The sequence below is a fragment of the Equus quagga genome, chromosome 9 (assembly GCF_021613505.1).
Source record: "Equus quagga isolate Etosha38 chromosome 9, UCLA_HA_Equagga_1.0, whole genome shotgun sequence".
In the NCBI taxonomy this organism is placed as follows: domain Eukaryota; kingdom Metazoa; phylum Chordata; class Mammalia; order Perissodactyla; family Equidae; genus Equus; species Equus quagga.
In genome coordinates, this window is record NC_060275.1 from 85134131 (window position 1) to 85148257 (window position 14127).

The window sequence follows — 14127 nt, forward strand, 5'->3', positions numbered from 1 at the left end:
CTCTTTCCTAAGGTACTTAAAAAATGTGAAGATTTGGGTACATTCAGTTAAAAAAAAAACGCAACCTATCCTAAGCATTTTTGTTTCTGACCTATTCCTAATTGTCAGCTTGTAATGACTTGAAATTCAAGGGAAAATGAGTAAGCTTAGTAGAAATGGCTCTTCTCAGTTGGATACTCATCTGCATTGACCCATTTATACAAATTCATTGTTAGTTGAGTAACTGCTGTTGGAGAAAAAACATTTGCTGAGCATCAACTCTGTATCACCAAGCATTGTGCATCCTAGTTTTTAAGGTTTCTACTTTTCCAGTTTATAAGTTTCCAGTTTATAAGTGTTTCCTATCATTGTTTTCTACCAAAAATGTTCAAAGAATCCATATTATAATATTTTCCAATTTTTCTTATATTTCCCTAGTAACTCATGATCTTTGATTTTTCTCAGATAGTAAAGCTAAATAAAGAGCAATTTTGCATAAATACATACTTTTGCTAAATGTTTAGGTATATGGAATTAAAATCCTATGTAAACACATGTGTGATTACAAATGGCTGATACATTATACAGTAGCAAAGTAATGAAAGAAAGTCATCAATTCTAAGGAATAGTCAAGATCTCTTTTACCTTGTTAAGAAACATGACAATGTTTTTACAACTAGAATACCTAAAATCGCTTCCTTTTTTATTTTATACATATATTTATGTTCCTTAAAGAAATACATGGACATGATCAAAATAACACATCCACATCTGTCTGTACTCTGTTTTTTGACAACCATGATTGAGAACCTGTGCATTCTGTTCTGTAACTATAATTCTATAAATATGTAGTTGTTATGACTATATAAGTACTGTTTAGTTTACTGCAGAATCATGTAATAAGATCTATCTTTCTCTATAGTCCCAATGATACCTGTGCCACTTGAAGAAGCATGCTCAAATAGATGTATATTTTTTCTTAAGTTTCAATCCCCCATTTGGGGACATGAAGTCAGCCTTAAATATCATCACATTCCTCTCATATGTGGGGAAAGGGGAGAGTGACAGAGGCACAGAGTAGCCAAGAAATGTACATCCTTCAGGAAATAAAATTTTGCACCAGATGGCAATTTGCACATATAACTGTGACAAGAAAACTACTTTACCCTCTAGGGCAGGCCAGCTCTCTCTCTGTCTCAAAGTTCCATGAGGAGAGTATTTTTGATAAGCTAAACTGAGAAGACTACGAAGGAAAAAAAAATTAGGAAATGAAGATTCTTTTTCAACTTAAAATGTTTTTGAGGAATGGAGTAATTTTATTTTTTCTAAATATTTGGGGTAAAGCTAGTATAGAAGAGGTTAACGAATCTGAAGAGAAAGTAATCAAGTAATTATAGTAATTTGATATTTCCACTATATCCAGGAGCATAAGCAGTAGTTTTGTATTACATATGTCTTGGTTTTTAAATTTCATTTTTGTATTAGTTCATTTGTACTGTACTTACAGAAGTGTCTGTCCACAGATGAGAGGGGAGAGAGTTGGTTTTCACCATAGATTGAGGACCTCTGGACTAATTATTTAGGTTCCTAGAGGAGAAAAAATATCAGACTGATAACGAAAAGTTGACAGGGATTCATTCTGAATAAAAGACACATCTTTTGATACTAGGAAAAAGCCACTTAGAAAAGGTGCAGGTGCATTTTTGTTTGAATGTATGAGGGGTCAGAGTTGAAGGAATTCAAACGTAAGAGTTTTTCTTCTGGAGAAGGTAAAATTTTAAGCTGAGAGTGAGCAGGATAGTCAAGGGCCTTGGGGAAGTAGAAGAGAGGAAAAAATATAGGATAGATGATGTTAGGAATAGGGAAATTAATAGACCACAGCCAAGGGTCTCAAACAAGGTTGCTATCATTTAAAATTTTTTAGTAGCCACAATCTACAGTTTCGTCTCCAGTAATCTTCAATAGCTCGGGTATAGAAGTGGCTGATTGATTAATCAGAAGTTGATATTTTGCAGAGAAAAGGCAATGGAAAAATACAGAGTTCTTAATGAATGGAGATGTGTGGTGTGTGGAACTGAGAGGTTGTTAGATGCCAGAAATGAGAGAAAGTCATGTGTAGAATAGCCAAATAGAATGAGCACTAAAGAGAAGGAATTATTTTATACAGGTGGACAAATAAGTGTCTGAGAGGGGCAAACGGGAGCTTGGAAAATGAGGGCACTGCATGAGAACCTAAGGCTTATGAAATTTAAAAGAATTGAACCGACCCTGTTTGAGAAAGTACCAGAGAAGCTGAGTCTTTGGGGAAAGGGGAAAGGGGAGTCATAAGTCTCAGGAAAAGCAGAGGAGAGGAAGAATTTTATGATGAGGCTGAGGTTTTACGAGAGTTAATTGACAATGTAGGAGGAGTTTTGGAAGGACAGTGGAGAGAAGAATCCAGAAAAAAGCATTCAACAGCATGAGGATCTGTCAATAGGTCTGCGAAGTTGGGGAGGGGATAATTGCATTTTGACTATTTACAGAAGCTGATAGAGATGAGAGGCCCAGATGTTTGACTTTTCTGAAGGTTATGGTTTTCTGAAGGACTGGACATTCTGAATGAGATCCTAGATAGAGTTGGGAACTGATAAAATTAGTCCAAGGATTGCAGTCATTGGTCATTGTTCAAAGAAATTACTATGAAGAGCACTCTTCTCTCATAAACCAAGTAAAACCTTTTGCACTTTGTACCTAAAGCGTGGTAATATAACCTGGATCATTTTCAAGATAAGAATTGCAGAAAGTGCAATAGGGCTCTTAAAATATTTATTTTGTCATTGACTGGGACTACTACATATTGAATGCTGGATATCTGATAGCTGTGAAACAGACTGAGAAACTAAATGTTTGTTTTCTTGTCTTCTGTATCAACATGGCATATAGACACTCCATCTAAAAGATATATAACATTTTTGTAGGTGCAGGTACAGATTTATGAAGAAAAATGAAAGACCCCAACCCTGTTTTACACCTTAAAAATAAGAAAATTCTCTGTCAAAAGAGCCATTTCTGACCCATTTGGTTCTCTGAATATCACTTTGATAAGAATTTTGAAGGTGTAGTCCAAGGCTTAAGTCAATATCGAGACCGCGGAAGCAACCTAGCCTAGAAATGATTCCCATTTGTGAAGTCAAAGACTAAGGGCGGATGAATACAAGCTGCGAAAAGTCTTAAATTACTCTTGACGATTTTTGTGGTTAGGTAAAGCATAATAGATCAAATAGTTAAGGATAGGTTAAGGCCCGCTGATTTCATAGGTGCTATTAGATTGAGAGAGCCCTGAATCTGGTTTCTCAGGAAAGAAGGTGGCGGGCATTTCGAAGGAACTCAGCTAATTTATGGATGTCTGCCATACAGCACAGTTTGGGATTTGACCTTTTAAAAACAGCATGGAATATGCATTGCTCCTGGGAAAAATATTACGAAAAATTATACTTGTGGTGAACAGTTATGCAAATATGAGGACAGGCTGTGGGATTCTGAATTAAATTTTCTTACTCAGAACATTCTTCAGTTTTGGAAAGTTAATTAGCTATCCTATCCGGAGTTATTGAACTCCAACTCGGCAGAATTCTGGAACTCTACTATTACAAAAAGACTTCAATGAGAATTTGTGACCAGACATTTCCTTTCATTGAAGTCATACGAACAACATAATGTTCTGAACTGAACATTGTGCCTTCCACTGACATATTTTGTAGTCTAGTTTTTGGTGAAAGTAAAAATGAGGGTGTGCTTTAAAAACTTATTTTAATTCTTTTTTTCAGTTGACTCTTATAAGGACCACTTAAAAGCATATTGCTAGTGGGTCAGAACAGCCTGTCTTTCTGTTACCTACACTCTGAGCACTCAAATCAGGGTTCAAGTCAGATTATTTAGGAGATAGAAAATAATAAAGTTTTTTTTTTCATTCCCTGGTTTAAAACACAGAAGTAAAAGCTGCACACTCTAAAGATCATAAAAGATGACTTATGCTATCATTGTGAAATCCTTGCAATATTTTCATTCATTCATTTAATAACAATTTATGGTGCTGTTTTTGAAGTCAGGTTTGCAAGCAGTAGCATTAAGATAATTGATTTACAAGAGAATTTATCTCTTAAGGATGTCCACCTCAGAGATGGAAAAAACCTGAAAATATTAATCAATGGTATCGGTTGCCTGATCAGTAAGTTGAGTCAAGTCATACTTAGATTTATCCTACAAGCTGCCCTTAGACAATAAGAAGTTGTGGCTATGCATAAATTAGATTGGATGTTTCCTTCTTTGATTAGCGTGACTATCTACAGATGTATGTGCTCTCTAAGGCAGTAGTCTTCTCACTCCAAATCTTCCATGAGCAAGGTTTTAACAGGGCCGTTAATAATCTAGCAACCAGTCACATGTAATGATTATGCCTGCCAGAGTGTATTAATTATAAGAGCTCAAGAGATAATCACTTGGGGCCCAGACGCTATATACATTCATGTATGCATCAAATGTAATACTCATACATTATGATGTTCTTTTGTCGGGTAGATAAATCAGGATGGATTCCACTATTTGAAATTAGCCTCTGATATTAACTAGTGCCAACTTGCTAGTGCCTCTTCCAAAGTTAGATTTTAGGATAGCTCCAAAAAACGAGATCAATTTTAAATACATAATGTTAAACACCAAAAGGGAGACTGTTTATGAAATTAATTATGGGAGCTATTCCTGAGCACTCCTGATTTGGTAGAGTTAGTATATAAATCTAGCACTAGTTCTGTATACTAACGTTGTGAGGTTGGGAATGGACATGGGGTAGAGAATAGGCTTACCTCTAGGGATTATCCTGTTACAATAGGAGTTGAGTAATCACATGGAAGCAAAATAAAAAAAATGTGTTTCTAATATGTTATGAAAGATCTTATATCATTTATGAAACTAGTGGTTGTGTTTCTCTGGGACATATTTCAGAAATAATAGGGTTTTCTTAAAGGAATTGGTGAATAACTGTTAGCATATGTTATCTTAATTCAGTAAATAGTTCCTTAAGATCTCAAGAAAAGAATCGAATTTCTCAAAAAGAAAGTAGAAGATTCATAAAAGTCAGCTGTACTAAGAATGGGCCCTAATTCTCTTAACATCCCAGACTTCACTCTATAAAGTCTGATAATTAAATGGTGGTTACAGCCTGTGTGCTTATAATTTAAAGACTTTGGCAGAGAATTGCAGATATTGTTTGCTTCAAATAATCAAGTTTGAAGATAATTAGTTTCTTGTTTGATTCAGAAGTTTACATTCTACAACTATACTCTGTTTCCCAACAATGCAACTCTTATCCAAAAGACACATTGAACCATTTTGTCAGGAAATACTTAGATATAAATATATAATTCTATTACTAAACAAAAAATTCTTAAATCCGTGGTGATTTTCTTTTCTCACTTTGATAGTAAAAAGCTTTTAAATTACGTTTTGCTGTATTATTTTTAATGAAAAATTATTGATTAAAGTGTTGGTACAATTTTTATTTACAAATTCAGTGACCAAAAAAATATTAAAGGGAATAACATCAAAAGGACTTTTCTGTGAGTTTGCCAAATACAAAAGCAAATTAAAAAATAATTTAGAGGAAAATAAAATTCTTAATGCTTTAAAATATATTGCTATGTGTATAGCTGTCTGAATGTCAAAATGAGTGATCTGTTGCCTTTAAAATCTAAGGCCCCAATCTAACTTTTAAAAGAAGTTCAGAACAGTGTGTATGTTCCCACAAAGAAGGATTTTTTTTTTGTTCACTGTAATTACTATGTCAAAAAGGAAGATTGCTGAAAAAAAGAATTAATACCTAATAGAAAGGTATCAAAGTGAAAAGCACTTAATTAAGTACACATTCGGTGACTTTATAAAAGCAAAGTCCCAACCGTCCTGTCAACTTACCTTGACATACTTCAGTATGCATCTCTTAAGAACTATAGAAGTTTCTTTATAAAGATTTAGTTTCTATATCTAAATTTAAAATTTGTGGGTTCTTTTCTATTTCTTAGATAATTTCTCAATTCATAGTGTCCTCATTACTTCAAAAATAGACCATTATTTTGGTGAATTATACAAAATGTGATTCCACATATCTCAACGTGTTGTGTCTTTGTATATTTATGCATATTTATTAATTATTGACTTAGTAGTCTTTTAACAAGTTAAAACAACCTTTCATTCTAGAATGTAGTTGTCCTCCCAAGTGGGTTTTGTTTTTCTAGACTGCTTGAAATAAAAGCAGAAACCACATTAGCAGTGGGAGAGTGATGTAATGTATGAGCTGCTAAAGAAAGGATCCAGGTTCTGATTCTACTTCTTGTAATAACTAGATGGATGAGAAGTTATAGATATAAACCTTTATGTAAGTTTCCACTTCTAAAATTCTGATGGAGGATGTTGATTTGCAATAATTTTTGTGCTTTCTGAAATAATCTTACCTATCATATTGGATTTTCCGAAAATATAAATAAGAAAGTTTTGTAGAAAGGGGAAACTTGTACCATACAAATAATATAGATGGAAATAACAATTTTAATTTTAAAAAGTGTTGCACAATTGTTTTTTAACCAAATTCACGGAACTTTTACCTCAAAGGCCACTTTTCATGTGCAGTATACACAATAAAAGAAGTCCCTCCACTCATCTAGCTACAAAGTTAGCTGCAATTAATTCTCCACCTTAGTAGTTTCTGATTAAACTTCTTTTTCTAATGCTTTTCAGTCCTTGGGTTATTTTCTTGGTCCTTCAATAAATCCATTAACTTAACAGGGGATGAGAAACAGAGAAGACGGTACCCATCATCTGTCAAATTTGTTAACATATTTTAAAGCAACTTTGCTAAAATGCCCAGAAGGACAACATGTGAAAACTACTGGCAAAACCACTGTTCTTTAAAACATGACCAAAACATTTAATGTATTCATGTTACCTCTGTTCCCGTGGAGAACTCACAGTTGGCTGTAATACTCATAAAATGGAGTGCCAGGCCTCAATGTAGAGGTAAAGAAAAGTAATCCCTGTTTGTATTTGTAAAATTTCTTCCCATATTTTTATTAAATCACTGACTTACACTACGTAATGTCAATGCCTACAGACATTGGTAGTATTCTTGACTTTAAAAAATTTGATTATAAGAACTGATTTTATATTTTGGTCAACAGATTTTCCACATGACGTATGACCTTGCCAGTGCGGTAGTGAGAATTTTTAACCTCATCGGCATGATGCTCCTCCTATGTCACTGGGATGGCTGTCTTCAGTTCTTAGTGCCGCTCCTGCAGGATTTCCCACCAGATTGCTGGGTGTCTCTAAATGAAATGGTTGTAAGTAATTCGTATTATTTTCTACTCCGCATCTTCAAAGTTTTGCCAAAAAGTTCTAAGTATTTATGTTAGAATGATCTAATTTCTCCTCCATAAATGTTTAGAGACGACTTAATTTTACTTCCATGATATAAAATCAGATGTTGTTTCTTTCTCTACAGCTAAGTTTCATTCACATGAAATGTCCCTGGGATGTATATGTTACAGCATCTGTTTTTAGATATCTTACTCTGTGTATGTTGACACATTTTATTTCAAAGGTACACGAACTAACACACAAACATACATAACCATAGAACAACATTCTTTTAAAAATGCCTACTGCTTGGAATAACTCCATCTTTCTTTCAAGTTGATTCTAGCATTTACTATGTTAAAGACATGCAGTTCTAGGCGTTGTTAAACATACAGAGACACGTGTAGCAGTATAAATGCAAATGAGATATGTTATGATGTGCAGTGATATTTCAGATAGTGCTTCTTTCTAGGGAATATTTCATGGAAAAGATAGCTTTTAAAATCCACCTTGAAAGATATGTAAATATAAAAATTGTGAAATATAAATTTTGATTCCCATAGTTAGATATATTCATATTCACATTTAATTTTAAGAGTATATGCTTTGATCTACATAGTGCAACACTCACAAAGGAATTGAAACAATAGCAAATATTTCTAAAGTATATATTCACAAATATTTGTTCATAAGTACCTATAATCGCAAATGTTTATAGGTAAGTTTTAGTATTTTCTTCTTGCGTTACATTTTAGTTACATTACATTTAATGAAATGTTGTTTAAATTAACTTCATTAGAATAGAATTCTTTTATGTGTGACATTTTATGGGAGATAAATTTTATGTAACTTTCACAAGATTTTAACTTTAGCATAAATCAGATATCTTCTCTTTTCCCAAACTGTTCTATTATTAATTTCTTAATTTATTAATGTAAAAATGACACAGACTTCTTAAGAAAATAGATTTGTTTTTTTTCCTAATACTGTAGCTCAGACTTTGTATGTGAAGGAAAGAGAGGCTTACATTACATGTTAGGAAATATGGTCTTTTTTTCTTTATTTTCTATCCTCTGGCCGACTTATTTCCTTCTCTCCCTCCTTTTCTCCCTATCTCCCTCCCTCCTTCCCTCCTTTATTCTTTTCACTCCTTCCTTTCTTTGAGACCTGATATTCACCTGGATCCTTCCTTCATTTCATTCGTATCTGCTTAAATGTCATTGCCTCACAGAAGCCTTCCCTGACCACCTTACCTAATATATCACCCAACTGGTTTATATTTTATCTCAAAAGAATTTAATACACACATGCACATGCCTGCACACACACACATGCAAGTATTTGTTATTTATATTTTTCTGTGTCTCCCACACCAGAATGTAAGTTCTATTAGGTCAAAAAATTTGGTTTTCTCTGTACTTTATCTCCAGTGCCTACAACAGTGCCTGACACAGTAATTTGTTATAACCTAGTCACTCATCATCAAAAGTTTACTTGAGAAATCTTCTATATTTTCTGTATCTCAAAAACAACGCTAAGAGTTTGATCAGCTCACTTTTCAAATCTGTGAAATCTCCTTAATGATACATCTGTCACTTTTACTTGTCACTGAGGAAGCAAGACACTATTAAGATATTTGGGAGTGGGGAAGCAACAGCTCTATAATCTGGCTACCGACTGAGTGACTAGTGTAAAAACACTAGCACTACTGCCAAAAGATGATTCATCATTGGCACCAAATAATATTTAAGTTTGCAAATAATTATTATTTCAAATTTTCTCTTGGTATCTTTCCAGAAAATAGCAATTGTCTTCATTGAAAAGGTATAGGAACTACTTTTGGGTATCCATAAAATGCATATAATTGTGTAATTATAATGTAGGGCAATATATTACTTAATATATCTAGTGGTATGCACACAATGAAAAATTTTTAATGTCTTGATGATTTTTCTTAAAACATGTCTGCATGTACTTGTTTGTGTGTGTTTAACCTGACATAGCCAAACCTTTATTATATCCTGATGTTATATATATATAATACCTTCCCTGAATTTCCAATTTGCTTTTGGATCTTTTTCTTTTTGGCTGCAGGTTTACTTATGAAATTGGCTCTTATATTCATTCTCTTTTACGTAACATTATTTCCATGTTTAACTCTAATATGGAGGGTAGGAAACAGTTAAGTCTATGTCCAACTGTAAAGACTAAAAATTCTTTTGTGTTGTGAATATTAGTGACACGAAGGAGATAACAACATGAAAAAAGGCAATCTTTACGTCTATAGAGAATCTCGATGGTGTTATTTGACCTTGACGATATTATCTTCTATCCTAACGCTATTGAGTTCTAGAAAACTTTTCATCACAACGAAACAAAACAAAGTGTATTTACACACAAAGCGAGTTATAAAGGAGAAGTAGAAGTCCAACATAAGAAAAAGCACCCTACATTTATATATCGTGCTTGCCGCATACAAGCCCTGTGCTTTGAAACGTGCTGCTTTATTTGGTCCTCACAGCAGCAGAATGAGATAAACACTATTACCTCCCATTTGGCAGTTCAGAAAAAGGGAAATTTTAGAAGTTAAACTTATCGTCTAACGTCACACAGGTAGTAGATTATAAAACCAAGGTTAGAATGCATATCTGACTCCATAATTTCTGTTCTAAATCACATTGGAATATCTTGTGTTGCATAGATAGCAAAAAACAGTTAAGAAAAGTAGTTACAAAAGAATGAAACCTGTAGTCAACGTACAGCAGTTGGTGTTGAAAGTCACTTGAAAACCAGCATTTGAGCTCTGACACTAAAGATTGGCAAGACGGATATGAGACGTAGATGTAGAAAAACAAAATCAAATTGGGGAGAAAAAATTGAAAAGCTAGATCAGGAGGGATGCAGGACACAATACTAGTCATTCTTGAGTACAGATTTGGCAATTATGCTGTGACATTTGACATTAATACTAAATGATTTATGATAAAGATTTGGGTGTTCAGCAAATTCCTTATGCATTTTCTTTTTCATATCTTGCATTCTTAAATGATTTATATCCTTAAATGTTATTTTAAATTCCTCCTTAACCATATTTGCATTTATATCTACATCCTTCTGTCTCTATATGTATTTTAAATTCTTCTAAAACACATTTGCATTTTTATCTATATCCTTATCTATATGTATATTTTAAATCCTCTTTAACTGTATTTGCGTTCATATCTATATCCTTATCTGTATCTATATATCACTAGCTAGTTCTCCATATATGTCCTATGATGAGAAATTCGTACTCAATGCTATAACCATTCTATATCTTTAACTGGTAATTTGTTCAATATATTTATTCTTATATTAACTGTTTCTAACCTTCATTTCATTCCATAGTAATGGATTCAGTTTGTCTCAGATAATTCCTTTGCAATCTTTATAAATTCCTTACTAAGATAACTTTTTAAATGCTATTTTTTAAAGGCAATCACTAACCATGGTGAATGACTTGAGTTGATGAGGTAGGAGATACTGACTTGCAAAATGCAACTTGAACAGGACTTAATCTTGCTTTGCATTTGTAGTCCTTACTTTTGTTTCATCCAAGAAATGTTTGAATTTTAGGATTCTGTCTGAATGTAAATCCTGTGTTTGTCAGATAGTTAATGTCTAATAAAATTAATTTTGAAAATCTAGTCATTCCCATTATATTGTGACTATGTTTTTAGGTGTATCACATTAAAATTGTAGCAGTTCATTATCAAGGTAATGGTTTTTGGTTTAAATTATAAATGTCATTAAATATTCATTTTAAGAATCTAACTAATAAAAACTATGATGCATTTGAACTTGCATGTTGGTTTTGACGTAACTTGGGACATGACATTACAGAATGGAAAAAGAGAGATTTGCAGCTGAGTAGTACATTCCAAGAGCATTGTGTCTTTAATTGAAGTCTACAGGCTTGCTCTCAGGGAGTCCACAGGTTTTCTCCCAGCAATCTTGTAAAGGTATGGATACATGTTCACAACAATTTGGAAGGTTTCAACCTAAGTATACTATGAATCTAGGATCATCTGAATGCCCTAAATAGGGAGTTTGGATTTGCTTTTGTAGTTAAAGTGCGTCATGCCATGAGATGTTATATAAAATAATTCTAACTTATGGGCTTGATAAGTAAATGATCCATTTATACCAAATGAGGGCTAAATGACACCATATTAAATGTTGTACAAAATTTTCCCCATAACCATAATGAAGTAATGGGTTGGAAAACCAAGTCACTCATTACATAGCACACAAATGTATATTAGGTTGTTAAACTACATAAAACTTGAACCATAATAGTCAGCACTGTATTTACATTGTATGCAATCATTTAGTATCAACCAAGCAACATCATCCGTAACCATACATTTACATTGATACGTTTATTGGTGTATTATTTTGTCAGTATTTGACTTGTAAATTGTTGTTTGCTTTAAATTTACGAAAGCTATAAGGCTAAGAAACATATCTAGTTTTATACTTACAGCTGAGTAACATCATATTCAAAATAATTTAAACCATCTCAAGCATCATTCATTATGACGTTTTATTTTGTTGTGATTTGAAGGAAACTAAGCATTATTTCATCTTGAGAGATGCCCTTCTAGAGGGCAGGCAATATGCCTTATAAGTGTCTGCACACCCACAGATCCTATGCCAACCTTGCATATGTTGCTAAAGAAATATTAATTGTTTATAACCGAACAGGTAATTATCAATAGTATTTGAAAATTATGTGTAAAAAAGTTATTCTATTATGCATTTTAAATATTTTTCCTTGCATAGTTTTGCTTTAGTAATTTGTACATCAAATTATTTCTTCAAAGATAAGTAATCACTTGATCAAATCATGGGCAATACAACATACTCGAAATTTATGAAGTCCAAATTAATCAGCTCCTAATGCTTTTCATTTCTGTGTAAATAAGATAACTATTTTCCTGAAAAAAATTAAGATGATGTATGAACCCTCCTAAGGATACAGAGAAAAAAAGAGATCTAAAATGTCTGGAAGGGTCTAATTAATAAAATCTATGTGGAGAAAATAAGAAATTTGATTGGAAAATCTAGATTACTGCTCAATTTTATTTTCATTTGAGACAATGTGTCAGGGACATTTACTAATAACCAAATAGTCACACACTTTCCACATTTTCCAGTTTCCTTCCAGTTGGAAGGGGCCCTGTGGTAGTTATGGTCAGTGGGCCCTGAGTGGTGGTATCATATTTCACTTATAGGTCTAAGCATTCAAAAGCTGGTCTGCAACCCTCCAGTTATTTTTTTTCTCTCCAGAGACATGTCTTTTAATTTGCCACCCACAGCATAGCATAGCTTATCCTGACTTATCTAGACAGCAGAAAAGGAGGGAAGAAACTGTCAGAATTGAATTTAGAGACACATTCTAGAATTGCCTCTGTGATTTTAGGTAAATAACTTGCCTGTACTTCAGCTATGAAATGAGTGTATATTATTTATTCTTTCGTTTAGGTAATCTTATTGAACACCTGCTTGGTGCCAGGCATTATTTTAGGAAATTAACATACAGTAGAGAAGGAGATGAAGTCCCTGCCCTCATAGTGCTTACATTCTTAATAGCTTTCAGTCATAGCACTTCTTTCTAAAGGTGCTGAAAAGGATACAGAGATTAAAAAATTAGATTTTCTTAAAAGGCTATCAGAAAATGTACTATCTCATCTACAAGATCTTTCATACAAACCTCATGGTAACCACTAAACAAATAATTAGAACAAAGACACAAATTAGAAATAAAGAGAAAATTAAGAAAACTATAATAGAAAACTACCTAACTGAATTGGTAGACTGAAATACATGGGATGAGAAACAAAGGAAATGCAAAAGAATCAGAAAATGAGAGATAAAATGGCAGTATTAAGCCCTCATATATCAAAAATCACTCTAAATGTAAATGGACAGAATTCTCCAGTCAAAAGACACAGAGTGGTCAGACGGATTAAAAACAAGACCCAACAATATGCTGCCTCCAGGAAACAAATCTTAGCTCCAAAAACAAATGCGGGTTCAGAGTGAAGGGATGGAAGATGATACTCCAAGCTAATGGCAAGCAAAAGAAAGCTGGTGTTGCCATACATATAACAGACAATGTAGATTTCAGGATAAAACAGGTAATGAGAGACAAAGAGGGGCAGTATATAATGATAAAAGGGACACTCTGCCAAGAAGACATAAAACTTATATATATGCACCCAACACAGGAGCACCAAAGTACATAAAGCAACTATTCACAAACTTTGGTTCTTTGAGACGATAAACAAAATTGGCAAACCCTTAGCCAGACTCACTATATAAAAAAGAGAGAAGGTGGGGCCGGCCCTGTGGTGCAGTGGTTAAGTTTGCATGTTCGACTTCAGTGGCCTGGGGCTTGCCAGTTCGGGTCCTGGGTGTGGACATGGCACTGCTTGGCAAACCAGGCTGTGGCAGGCATCCCACATATAAAGTAGGGGAAGAAAGTCACGGATGTTAGCTCAGGGCCAGTCTTCCTCAGCAAAAAGAGGAGGGTTAGCAGGAGGAGGATTGGTAGCAGAAGTTAGCTCAAGGCTAATCTTCCTCAAAAAAAAAAAATGAGAGAAGACTCAAATAAGTAAAATTAGAAATGAAAGAGGAGAAATTACAATGTGTACCACAGAAATACAAAAAATTATAAGAGAACATTATGAAAAACTATATGCCAACAAATGGGACAATCTA

The 14127-nt window shown here is 33.6% G+C and overlaps 1 protein-coding gene across 1 annotated transcript in view; it reads left to right on the top strand.

Moving 5' to 3' along the window:
* The window catches only part of HCN1 (hyperpolarization activated cyclic nucleotide gated potassium channel 1), a 368640-nt gene that overhangs the window by 196240 nt on the left and 158273 nt on the right, over positions 1-14127 (top strand). The window contains exon 3 of the mRNA XM_046672402.1: positions 7185-7346. Coding sequence (XP_046528358.1) covers positions 7185-7346 — 162 coding nt within the window. The remainder of the gene's footprint in view (positions 1-7184; positions 7347-14127) is intronic.